Raw genomic sequence first — 13,569 nt, forward strand, 5'->3', positions numbered from 1 at the left:
GAGTTCACGATTTCTAGTAAGCGTATCTATCCTCCTTTGGTGGTGGATAATCACATTGTGGTGATTTGCACATGCATACTCGTGGCTGCTATCCACGATCACTGGAATAACACTGGGATTGAATAATCAGACTTTTTTTCACCATTCATTTGGACTATCACCGTCTGAAATATTCCGATATGCATGTGACACTTTCTATAAGAATGCACTATTATTATTCAGGATTTATTATTCAGGATTTATATAGCGCCAACAGTTTACGCAGCGCTTTACAATATAAAAGGGAGACAATACAGTTATAATATAATACAATACAATACAATAGGATTAAGAGGGCCTGCTCAGAAGAGCTTACAATCTAATAGGGTGGGGCAGGTGGTACAAAAGGTTGTAACTGTGGGGAATGAGCTGGTGGAAGTGGTAGGAGATTAGTGGAGACGTGATAGGCTTTCCTGAAAAGATGAGTTTTCAGGGATTGCCTGAAGGTAGCAAGAGTAGGGGCTAGCCGGATAGATGGAGGTAGCGAGTTCCAGAGGATGGGAGAGGCTCTGGAGAAATCCTGGAGACGAGCATGGGAGGAGGAGATGAGAGAGCTTGAAAGCAGGAGGTCTTGAGAAGAGCGGAGAGGACGATTTGGGTGATATTTGGAGACAAGATTAGTGATGTAGCTTGGGGCAGAGTTGTGAATGGCTTTGTATGTTGTGGTTAGAATTTTGAATTTAATTCGCTGGGTGATTGGGAGCCAGTGTAGGGATTGAAGTAGAGGGTTGGCAGACACTGAGCGGTTGGTAAGGTGGATAAGTCTGGCAGCAGCATTCATGATAGACTGAAGAGGGGATAGCCTATGGAGCGGTAGGCCAATGAGAAGGGAGTTGCAATAGTCAAGGCGAGAGATAACAAGGGAGTGAATGAGGAGCTTGGTGGTTTCATTTGTTAAAAAAGGGCGAATTTTAGAGATGTTACGGAGGTGAATTCTACAAACTTTTGACAATGATTGGATTTGAGGCTGAAATGACAAGTCGGAGTCTAGGATTACACCTAGTACCCTGGCGTGAGGGGAGGGACTGATGGTTGCATTGTTGATTTGATGGAAAAGTCATGGAGGGGGGCACGGGTGGGGGGGAATATTAATAGCTCAGTTTTAGAGAGATTTAGTTTAAGGAAGTGGTGCGACATCCATGCTGATATGTCAGTTAGTAAGTTAGTAATGCGAGAGGAGACTGAAGGAGTGAGGTGAGGAGTAGAGAGATAGATTTGGGTGTCATCAGCGTATAAGTGGTATTGGAAGCCGTGGGCAGTTATTAGGTGACCAAGGGAGGTGGTGTAGATAGAGAAGAGAAGGGGTCCAAGAACCGAGCCTTGGGGGACCCCCACAGAAAGGGGCAATGGAGAGGAGGAGACAGAGTTGTAGGTGACACTGAAGGAGCGCTGTGATAAATAGCCAGAGAACCAGGATAGAGCAGAATCTCGGAGGCCAAGGGAATGTAGTTTATTGAGAAGGAGCGGGTGGTCAACAGTATCAAAGGCCGCAGAGAGGTCAAGTAGTAGGAGTATGGAGTACTGGCTGTTGGTTTTAGCAGTTAGTAAATCGTTAGTGAGTTTTAGTAAGGTAGTTTCCGTGGAGTGCTGCGAGCGAAAGCCAGACTGTAAAGGGTCAAGAAGGTTATTTTCATTGAGGTAGGAGCTAAGACGGTTGTAGACTAAGCGTTCTAGAAGTTTAGAGGTGAATGGGAGTAATGAGATGGTCTTAAGTTGTTCAGGTCGGTAGGGTCCAGTGAGGGCTTTTTAAGAATGGGAGTGATCTGTGCATGTTTTAGAGGGGAGGGGAAAATGCCACTAGAAAGGGAGAGATTGAAGATGTGGGTGAGGGAGCATAGGATAGAAGAAGAGGGTGACCGTAGTAGTTGTGAGGGAACAGGATCCAAGGGACAATTGGTTAGGTGGGCATTCGAGAAAATTTTTGTAACCTCTTCCGTAGTAGCCAATTCAAAAGAGGAGAGGGTTGAATGTGCTGCTGGGCAAGGTATGATGGGTGGGGAAGATGTACGCACAGTGGAGATGTCCTCACGAATTGCATTGATCTTGTCTTTGAAGTGATTGGCAATCTCTTGGGCAGTGAGTGAGTTAGTGGGTAGAGGGGGTGGTGGACGAAGCAGAGAGTTAAAGGTTGAGAAGAGCCGACGGGGACTGGATGACAAGGAATTAATAAGAGAGACAAAGTAGGCTTGTTTGGCAGCATGGAGGCATGAATTGTATTTTAGAAGGGCAGATTTATATAGGGTGAAATCTTGCAGGCATTTGGTTTTACGCCACAGTCGTTCAAGAGCACGGCAATGTCTCTTGAGATTTCTAGTGTTGTCAGTTTGCCAGGGTTGTAACGGTCGGGGCCTAATTCTGCGTGTGGTTAGGGGAGCAAGTGCATCTAGTGATGATGAGAGTGAACTGTTGTAGACAGAAGTGGCCAGGTCAGGACAGGACAGGGGAGAGATTATGTCATATAGGTTGTCAGTAGCAGAATAGAGAAGAGAAGGGTTAAAGTGGCGAAGGTTTCTACAAGTAATTGTTTGCTGCTTGGAGGGATGGGTGGTTGGAGGCAAGGATACAGTGAAAGTAATGAGGTTGTGATCAGATAGAGGAAAGGGGGTGTTGGTGAGGTTGCCAGGGTTGCAGAGATGGGAGAATACAAGGTCAAGGGTATTACCATTGGAGTGAGTGGAAGTATGTGTCCATTGGGTTAGGTCAAAAGATGAGGTTAAGTTGAGAAGTTTAGCTGTAGTTGGGCTGTTGACATTGACAGGAATATTAAAGTCACCAAGAATAATGGTGGGTATTTCAGAGGAGAGAAAGTAGGGTAGCCAGGCAGCAAAGTCATCAATGAAGTGCGATACCGGTCCTGGAGGCCTATAAATTGCTGCAATCCTCAGAGAAATGGGAGAAAACAGACGAATACAGTGCATCTCGAAAGAAGAGAGGGATAGAGAGGGAGGGACAGTAAGGACTTGGAAGGTGCTTTGTGGGGACAGAAGGAAGCCAACTCCACCTCCTTTCCGTCTGTTGGGTCTGGAGGAGTGAGTCCAATGGAGACCACCATGGGAGAGGGCAGCAGGAGAAGCTGAGTCAAAATTTTGCAGCCAGGTTTCTGTTATGGCCAGTATGTTCAAGCCATGAGAGATGAAGAGGTCATGTACAGATGTTAGCTTGTTACAGATGGAGCGGGCGTTCCACAGGGCACATGAGATTGGTGGGGTGCTTTGAGGAAGTAGGGGGATAGAAATTAAACTGAGTGGATTGCGGTGGTTGCCAGAGGGGGAGGGGTATTGGATATGTGGCTTGCATTTGGAAAATGGCGGACCAGGATTAGGAGAAATATCACCTGAGACTAGGAGAAGGAGGAGGGTGAGGAAGGCAAGGTGGGAGTGGGATGTGCATGAGCGCACGTGTCTAGTGGCCCTGGAGTTTATGTCAGCATGTGGGTGCAGCAAATGCAGGAGATGATAGGTGCCATAGTAGGGAGAGGGTAGGAGTGAGGGTGATATGTGCATGCTGCAGGGAAGAGAGGAGGGGTAGAGTAAAGATAATTTGAGGATAGAAGACACCAATGTGAGAAGGAAGAGAATAAGGAGCATGTTAGTGGCTAGAGAGTGGGAGACTAACCTAATATAAAATAAATTTCAAAGTTGGTTTGCTTGTCGTCTTGCAGAGTGGAGCAGAGTTCCTGTTGTTCATGCAGCTTTAGTTATCCTGCTTTCGTTAAACTGCGTCGGTGAAACTGCGCATCACTCGTGACAGAGCCACTCAGGAAAGAGCCATGATGTCTGCGCCATGCCCCTTTCTGCGCCACCCCATAAGCTGCCATAAATTTATAGACAGCCTAAGCTGGGATGCATTTCTCAGTTGGTCATTATTTGGTCTAAAAGTTATAAATGTTTTGTAATTTGATTATGCAAATTTTGATTGATATATATATATATATATATATATATATATATATATATATATATATATATATATATATATAATGACTTGCATAACTGAATCACTTCGTACTAGAGCAACACTTGTACTATATTTTTTTTTCTTGCTGCTCGCCTCCCTACTTATCAACTGCTCTGCACCTTTGAGGCTAACACTGCATTTGCAGCTGCTAAGATATTCTTAAGGTAATATGGGGTGGATGAATGCAAGTTGGGTCTAACCGCTCACTTCAGACAGCTGATTGGGGGGGGGGGGGGGGGGGGGTTGTACAGTGGCTTTTTTCACTTCGTATGTACTGTGAAAACCTCTTTAAATGATCTGGCTTGATGGTCACCACTGCCACCAGGGAAATAAAATCACAGGGACGTTTGCTTTTACATTCGGACGAGGGTTTATGTGTTGGTTTTCTATCCTTTATGATCTAGGACCTTTGCGATCTATGGTGGAGGATCTACAGTCAGAAGAATCTGATGATGACAGCTCATGTGGGGAAGAGGTAACACCGAAGAATAAAACAGCAGGTCGAGATTCTCGGTGAGTACAATGCTACTAAGGAATTAAAAGAAGGCAGCCTTTATCTCATAGTCTGCTTTTAAAGTAGAACAATAGACATTTTTTAATTCTGGATAAAGTAAGGGAGGGTTATAACCCCTGTTAGTTTTTTATGCCATCTGTGTCCCATTGGGGAGATTTCCCTTCACTTCCTGTCCCATAGCTAAATCAGGAAGTGAGAGGAAATCCCTGCAAATTAAGGGAATCTCTTGGGGCCCCCAGGTCACTAGAACTAGTGTCCCTATTGGAAAATGTTTCCCTCTATTACTTTTTTGGAGACAACCCAAAATTTGTGATTTTCTTTACTTTCACTTTCAATGAAAATGGTAAACAGGACAAATAAAGAGGGTGAATCTCCCTAATTGGGGCACAGACAGCAATAAGAAATGACAGGCGTTCTAAACCCTCTCCACTCCAAAGCTTTAAAAAAAAATTACCCTTTAGTCATACTTTACTGTTGAGTGTGCCACTTAGGCTCGGTTGACATATATCTGGGCATGGTTTCCTTGAGATTTTTCAAAGGAGTCGCTGCGATTTTGTTAATCAGTTGAGATGTGATTTTTTTTTTTTTTTTTGTGTATGACACTTAAATTTGCACCTTAACCCGGGCCTAAAATCGTACAGGACTCTTTTTAAAAACAGACTGTGGCCGCCCCGGACATATGTGAACCTGCTCCATAAAAAGCCGGTTCTTCTTCACATGTCATGCGAATCAGATGCGGTTCAAACTGCATCCAATTCGCATATACAGTTAAGTCCATATATATTTGGACACGGGCACAATTTTCATACTTTTGGCTCTGTATGCCACCAGAATAAAATTAAAATGAAACAATCCAAATGAATTTGAAGTGCAGACTTTCAGCTTTAATTCAAGGGGTTGAACATAAATATCAAGTACAAATTTTAGGAACTGCAACCATTTTTTTACACAGTCCCCCAATTTTCATGGGCTCAAATGAAAATAATCATAAATAAAATGTTCATTTTTAATATTTTGTTAAGAATCCTTTACTGGCAATGACTGCCTGAAGTCTGGAACCCATGGACATTACCAAAGACTGGGTTTCCTTCTTTCTGATGCTTTGCCAGGCTCTAACTGCAGCTGTCTTCAGTTGTTCTTTGTGGGTCTTTCTGCATTTTAGTTTTGTCTTCAGCAAGTGAAATGCATGCTCAATTGGGTTGAGATCAGGTGATTGACTCGGCCATTGCAGAATATTACACTTCTTTTCCTTCAAAAGCTCCTGGGTTGCTTTTGCAGTGTGTTTTGGATCATTGTCCATCTGTACTGTGAAGCGCCATCCAATCAACTTTGCTGCAATTGGCTGAATCTGGGGTGACAGTATATCTCTAAACACTGCAGAATTTATCCGGCTGCTTCTGTCACATCATCAATAAACACCAATGACCCAGTGCTACTGGAAGCCATGCATGTCCATGCAATCACACTGCCTCCACCATGTTTACAGATGACATTGTGTGCTTTGGATCATGAGCTGTTCCAAGCCTTCTCCACTCTTTTTTTTTTTCCGTCATTCTGGTACAGATTGTTCTTAGTTTCATCCTTCCAAAGAATGCTTTCCCAGAACTGGTCTGGCTTTTTTAGATGTTTTTGTTGGCAAAGTCTAATCTGGCTTTTCTATTATTCAGGCTTATGAATGGTTTGCACTTTGTGGTGAACCCTCTGTATTTGCTCTCGTGAAGTATTCTCTTGATTGTAGACTTTGCCAATGCAATGCCCACCACCTGGGGACTGTCCTTCACTTGTCTGGATATTGTGAATGGGTTTCTCTTTAGCATAGAGAGGAAGGACCCTGCGCTCATCCTCCACTGTTGTCTTCTGTGGTTGTCCAGGCCTTTTTATGTTGCTGAGCTCACCAGTTCTTCTTTCCTCAATGTACCAAACTGTTGATTTGGCCACTCCTAATGTTGCTGATATCTCTCTGATGGATTTGTTTAGTTTTTGAAGCCATACAATGGCCTGTTTCACTTGCATAGACCTCTCCTTTGAATGCATGATGTAGGTTCATAGCAATAGATTCCAAATGCAAATATCACACCTATGCATTTATTAGTGAGTTTTCAGTTTTGCAGAAACACACTACAGTCAATTTAACATGGCTTCCTAAGGGTCACGTTCACATCTGTGCATTTTATGGAAAGGGTCAGTGACTTTTCTCTGGTTTTTGGTTCCATAGACGTCAATGGATCAAAAATTTGTATTGAAAAATGCACCTGGAATGTGCAAATTTCAACCTGCATAGGTGTGAATCAGACCGTAGAATCAACACCAGACCTTTTACCTGCTTAATTTATGAAGAAATAGCAAAGGAGTAACCCACACCTGGCCATGAAACAGCCTTTGATTCAATTGTCCAATTACTTTTGGTCCCTTAAAAAGGGGGGGGGGGATGGCTATCCTTAAGAGCTGTAATTCCTAAACCCCTCCCCTGATTTGGATGTAAATACCCTCAAATTAAACCTGAGAGTGTGCACTTTCAGCCCATGTCCATGATATAACTACAGCTTGAATATGTTTTGGTAAATACCTGAAAAAATATAAAATTGTGCCTGTATCCAAATATATATGGACATAACTTTATGTGAACCGAGCCTAAAGAGATCACAGGTTGTGTGTATGTGTATATATATATATATATATATATATATATATATATATATATATATATATATATATATATATATATATTATACATATAAACAAATTTTGTAAAATTCTGTCAAATTCTTGTCCGACTTTCCTCTTTAATCCCCTCACCAAGGAGAGCTAATGTGTTTTACAGTTACCATTTAAAGTGTATTTTCACTTTTGCAGCCAAATAGGGGTGATACCTACCGACATTTGAGGTTGATGAAAGAATCCTCCTTGCTGTGTCATCTTATTCTGACATCAGGGAGACCTCCCGGCTGTCAGGATTCACTGATCAAGTCCGACAAGGCAATTGAACAGAAGTCAGTCGGTAGATTGACTTTTGTTCAAACACAAAATTCGTCCGGTCCCTGCTAAACCGGATGAATTTTGATCCATGCATGACCAGCCTAAAAGTTTAGAAGCTACGCTTCTCCATTGTATGTTAAAGAGAGCTGGACTCAGCCAGTCCCCAGCCCAGCTACTGAGACAGATCATGCTGAGCTAGTTTAGAAATTCTTGCTGTCAGGCATGACATCTTCTCCTAAGAAACATCTAAGGTAAGCAATATGTTTCGATTGTATTTTTCAATATGCTGTGTGAGTGGGAACACATAACAAGCATATAGTTTGATGGTTTTCTCAAATTATACTGCAGAAGTGAAAATACACTTTAAAGTGGTTGTAAACCCTGTTACACACCATTTGTAGCTATAAGTAAGCCTATAATAAGGCTTACCTGTAGGTACTGTAAATATCTCCTAAACCTGCACGGTTTAGGAGATATTTACCATATACGCTTGCGCCAACGTCATTGGCACATGCGCACTGAAGAAAGGCTGTGTCCGGGGCCGCTGAAACAGCTTCGATCTGGTTTACAACCACTTTAAGGTGTTACTAACTATTTTGTTTGTCTGTATGTGCCTTGACAGAATGAGCCTGAGTGACAGCGACAGTGACAGCAGTGATGACTCCTGTATTCCTAGTCGTGGCACCACCCCCATACAGAAGATGCCTCCAACAAATAACAAGGTACAAAAATTATATTTTTATTTATATATTCACTTACAGTTCATTTGAAAGCTAAAGTTTAGTAACAGAATTATATCTGTAGATAATTATATCTATCTACACTATGGGACACAACGCACAGTATTCATTCACCATGGGTTATAGGTGTGTACCTTCAGGTGATTGGACACTGGCAAAAATTTTGAGGAAATGCCCCCTGGGTGCCATAACTCTACCCCACTCCATGCATCCTCAGCTTTGTGCTGGTGTCCAAAGGTGATGGACCTTTTCTTCACGGAGAATATCGCCCTTAACTTTAAGCAGAATTTAGCAGCCCTTGTACCATGTACTTGCATGAAAATCTGTTCTGTTTCCTTTGTAAGTACGGAAATATGCACTTGCACAGATGTTAGCGGCAAGGATGAGAGTTGTCATCATAATGGGGGATTTTAATTATCCAGACATAGACTGGGCAGAAGGAACCGCGCATTCGTCTAAGGCTCGCCAGTTCCTAAATGTCTTGCAGGACAATTTCATGGGTCAGATGGTATTCGCGCCAACTAGAAACAAAACTTTACTAGACCTACTGATTACCAACAATACAGACCTGATCACGGATGTGGAAATATGGGGCAATTTTAGAAAACCGCGATCACAGGTCAATTAGCTTTAGTATAAACCACACAAATAGGAAACATAAGGGGAATACAAAGAATTTCAAAAGAGCCAACTTCCCTAAACTACGAACCTCGCTAGAAGATATTGGGATAAAATCTTAGGAACAAAGAACACGGAGGAGAGATGGGTTTGCTTTAAGAGCATATAATAAATAAGAGCATTAGCCAGTGCATCCCATTGGGAAATACATTTAAAAGAGCAAACAAAAGTCCTGGGTGGCTTAACTCCAATGTAAAAATGCATATAAAAGCAAAGGAGAAGGCCTTCAAAAAATACAAGGCTGAGGGATAATCATCAGCATTCAAACTTTACAAAGAATGCAACAAGAAATTTAAGGGTGCAATTAGGGTGATAGAACACGAAAGACACATAGCGGAGGAGAGCAAAAAATATTCCCAAGAAATTCTTTAAGTATATAAAAAGTAAAAGAGGGAGGACAGACCATATTGGCCCCATAAAGAATGAGGAAGGGAATCTGGTTACAAAGGATGGTGAGATGGAGAAGGTATTGAATTTATTCTTCTCCTCGGTCTTCACAAGTGAATCGGGGGGCTTCGGTAACCAAACCTGCAGTGTTTTCCTCATCACATCACAGGAAGCACCTTCATGGCTAACAGAGGACAGAATTAGGAATAGACTTGAAAAACTTAACATTAATAAGTCACCGGGACCAGACGGCTTGCTGGGTCCTTAGGGAACTCAGTCAAGTAATTGCCAGACCATTGTTCCTTATTTTTACTGACAGTCTACTAGCTGGAATGGTACCAGCTGATTGGAGAAAAGCCAATGTAGCACCAATATAATAAAAGGGCCAAAATACATCCCAGGGAATTACAGACCAGTTAGCCTAACATCAATAGTATGCAAGCTCTTGGAGGGGATGAAAAGGGACTATATACATGTTTTTAGTAATGAAAACGGTATCATTAGCAGTAATCATTCTTGCCAAACCAATCTTTTAACCTTCTTTGAGGAGGTGAGCTGCCATCTAGATAAAGGAAGACCCGTAGACGTGGTGTATCTGGATTTTGCAAAAGTATTTGACACAGTTCCCCATAAATGTTTACTGTTCACAGTAAGGTCCGTTGGCATGGACCGTAGGGTGAGTACATGGATTGAAAACTGGCTACAAGGGCGAGTTCAGAGGGTAGTGATAAATGGGGAGTACTCGGAATGGTCAGGGGTGGAAAGTGGGGCCCCCCAGGATTCTGTGCTGGGACCAATCCTATTTAATTTGTTCATAAACGACCTGGAGGATGGGGTAAACAGTTCAATCTCTGTATTTACGGACAATACTAAGCTAAGCAGGGCAATAATTTCTCCGCAGGGTGTGGAAACTTTGCAAGTAGATTTGAAAAATGGGGTGGGCAACTACATGGCAAATGAGGTTTATGTGGAAAAATGTAAAATAATGCAGTTGGGTAGCAAAAATATGAATGCAATCTATGCAGTGGGGGGAGAACCTCTGGGGGAATCTAGGATGGAAAAGGACCTGGGGGTCCTAGTATATGATGGGTTCAGCAGTGGCATGCAATGCCAAGCTGCTGCTAACAAAGCAAACACAATATTGGCATGCATTAAAAGGGGATTAACTCAAGAGATAAAACAATAATTCTCCCACTCTACAAGACTGGTCCGGCCTCATCTGGAGTATGCTGTCCAGTTCTGGGGAAGGATGTGCTGGCAATGGAGCGAGTACAGAGAAGGGCAACAAAGCTAATAAAGGGACTGGACATTAGATATGAGGAAAGGTTAAGAGCAATGAACTTATTCTCTCTGGAGAAGAGACGCTTGAGAGGGGAAATGATTTCAATTTACAAATGCCATACTGGGCCACAATAGGGATAAAACTTTTCAGCGGAAGGGAGTTTAATAACACACGTGGCCACTCATTAAAATTAGAAGAAAAGAGGTTTAACCTTAAACTGCGTAGAAGGTTCTTTACTTTAAGAGCGGCAAGGATGTGGAATTCCCTTCCACAGGCGGTGGTTTCAGCGGGGAGCATTGATAGTTTCAAAAAACTATTAGATAAGCACCTAAACGACCACAACATACAGGGTTATACAATGTAATACTGACATAAGATCACACACACATAGGTTGGACTTGTGGCTTTTTTCAACCTCACCTACTATGTAACTATGTGCAGCTGGCCTCTGCCAGTTCTTAAATGCTCAGGAGAGACTGGCGGCGCATCTGCACATGTGCCTATTTTCTTTTTTTCTTTTTTTTTTTTTAAATGGCAGCCTGGAATGGGGGTAACATTTAGGAGGAGTTCTGTTTTATTTTTTAATTCTGTTTTCTTCCAATATTTCAATCTAGCCTTCACTATCTTCTAATGCCAGCATAGACGTAGTGTATCTGGTGTAAGCTTGGTAAAACCTTCTGAGCTTTACCCAGACTGGAGACGGCTTGTAAAGTTGTTTCGGGCACTGGATCCTGCATGGGCTCTCGCCTTTGCATTTGGTAAAACGTATGGAGTTAGCCACAGGGTGCTATACAGGCCCAGGGCTGTGTTCCATCACTATGGAACCCAGTCCCTGAAGACCCCTCACTGTATTCAGTGGAAAAAGAGTTTGCAAGGAAGTGGGCTAGTCCTATGGTTGATCTTATCATCTCTAACCCAAACAAACATTTTGCTGTTCCTGGTAAAGATGTTCCTTCTTTCAAAGATTTTGCTGATAGAAAATCTGAGACTATCCTAAAGGTGTACTTTAACCACTTCCCGCCCGCCCTATAGCGGATTGACGTCCGGGAAGTGGTTCTGTTATCCTGACTGGACGTCATATGACGTCCAGCAGGATAACATGCCGCAGCGCGCCCCCGGGGGCGCGCATCGCGGCGATCGGTGGAGCGGTGTGTCAGTCTGACACACCGCTACACTGATCTTGGTAAAAAGCCTCCGGCGGAGGCTCTTTACCACGTGATCAGCCGTGTCCAATCACGGCTGATCACGCTGTCAATAGGAAGAGCCGTTGATCGGCTCTTCCTCACTCGTGTCTGACAGACGCGAGTAGAGGAGAGCCGATCTGCGCTGATTGTTTATCAGCGCAGCCCCCCCTCAGATCACCCCACTGGACTACCAGGGATGCCACTAGGACCACCAGGGAAGGGACAACGTGGATGGCCAGGTATGTACCCCATGGCCATCCACATGTGCCCAATCTGTGCCAATCAGTGCCCACAAATGGGCACTGATTGGCACTATTATGTCCATGATCTGCCCAGCAATGCCCAGATCTGCCCAGCAATGCTCTATCAGTGCCACCTGTCATTGCCCATCAGTGCCACCTGTCATTGCCCATCAGTGCCACCTGTCAGTGCCCATCAGTGCCCATCAGTGCCCACCTATCAGTGCCCATCAGTGCCACACATCAGTGCCACACATAAGTACCCATCAGTGCCACCCATATATACCAATCAATGCCACCTACGAGTGCCCATCAGTGCCGCCTATGTGTGCCCATCGGTGCCACCTATGAGTGCCCATCAGTGCCGCATACAAGTGCCACCTATCAGTGCCCATCAGTGCCACCTATCAGTGCCCATCAGTGCTGCCTATCAGTGCCCATCATCAGTGCCCGTTAGTGCCACCTCATCAGTGCCACCTCATTGGTGCCACCTCATCGGTGCCCATCAGTGCCGCCGTATCAGTGCCCATCAGTGCAGCCATATCAGTGCCCATTATTGAAGGAGAAAGCGTACTTATTTACAAAAAAATTTAACAGAAACAAAGAAAAACTTGTTTTTTTTCGAGATTTTCGGTCTTTTTTTATTTGTTGCGCAAAAAATAAAAACCGCAGAGGTGATCAAATACCACCAAAAGAAAGCTCTATTTGTGGGAACAAAATGATAAAAAAATGTGTTTGGGTACAGTGTAGCATGATTGCGCAATTGTCATTCAAATTGCAACAGCGCTGAAAGGTGAAAATTGGGATGGGCGGGAAGGTGTCTAAGTGCCTGGTATTGAAGTGGTTAACATTGCCAGCCCAGTTCTGCAACTAGCTCTCACTGCAATTTCAGTATGTCAAACTACAGTTTACAGAACTTGGACAATGAACAACCAACAAGACCATGTAGTTTGGAATCGTGCTGTCATAGAGCAATTACAGCCGTTTCCTTTTTTCTGTGTGGATACCTTAGAACAGTGATCATCAACCCTGTCCTCAGGGCCCACTAACAGGCCAGGTTTTATGTATTACCTTGGGGAGATGCAAACTAGAATACTGCAATCACTGAGCAGCAAATGATATCACCTGTGATGTATTTCAGTTATCTTGCAAACCTGGCCTGTTAGTGGGCCCCGAGGACAGGGTTGATGACCACTGCTTTAGAACTTATGAGACAAATTTCCAAAATGGCTCTAATCTCCATTCCATGCATAGAATCATATGGCTAAGTTTGGACAGCTAAAGCTGCCTGTAAAAGGCACCTCACTTGCATGCCTTTCCAAGGAAGATGATGGTGAGGCACTTGACCTATTCATCAAAGAGGCCAGAGGTGGGAAGGTTTGAATTCTACAGCGGAAATCCCATAACCACCCTCCTCAGGGGCCCCCTTGCTCCTCTGACTGCAGAGCACCTGTCCGATTTAACAGGATTCACCTTAAAAACCTAAGGCTTGGACCACCAAGCATTTCCCAAAGCCCTCTTCACAGTGCAGGGGCACCCATACTGCTAGAATGGGGAGATATCTGTTACATTT

At 43.5% G+C, this 13,569-nt stretch overlaps 1 protein-coding gene across 1 annotated transcript in view; it reads left to right on the forward strand.

Moving 5' to 3' along the window:
• Positions 1 to 13,569, forward strand: part of MLLT1 (MLLT1 super elongation complex subunit) — a 62,615-nt gene that overhangs the window by 32,474 nt on the left and 16,572 nt on the right. Inside the window, exons 8-9 of the mRNA XM_073599091.1 lie at positions 4,401 to 4,509; positions 8,109 to 8,208. Coding sequence (XP_073455192.1) covers positions 4,401 to 4,509; positions 8,109 to 8,208 — 209 coding nt within the window. The remainder of the gene's footprint in view (positions 1 to 4,400; positions 4,510 to 8,108; positions 8,209 to 13,569) is intronic.

This window comes from Aquarana catesbeiana, linkage group LG01 (genome assembly GCF_042186555.1).
Source record: "Aquarana catesbeiana isolate 2022-GZ linkage group LG01, ASM4218655v1, whole genome shotgun sequence".
NCBI classification, from domain to species: domain Eukaryota; kingdom Metazoa; phylum Chordata; class Amphibia; order Anura; family Ranidae; genus Aquarana; species Aquarana catesbeiana.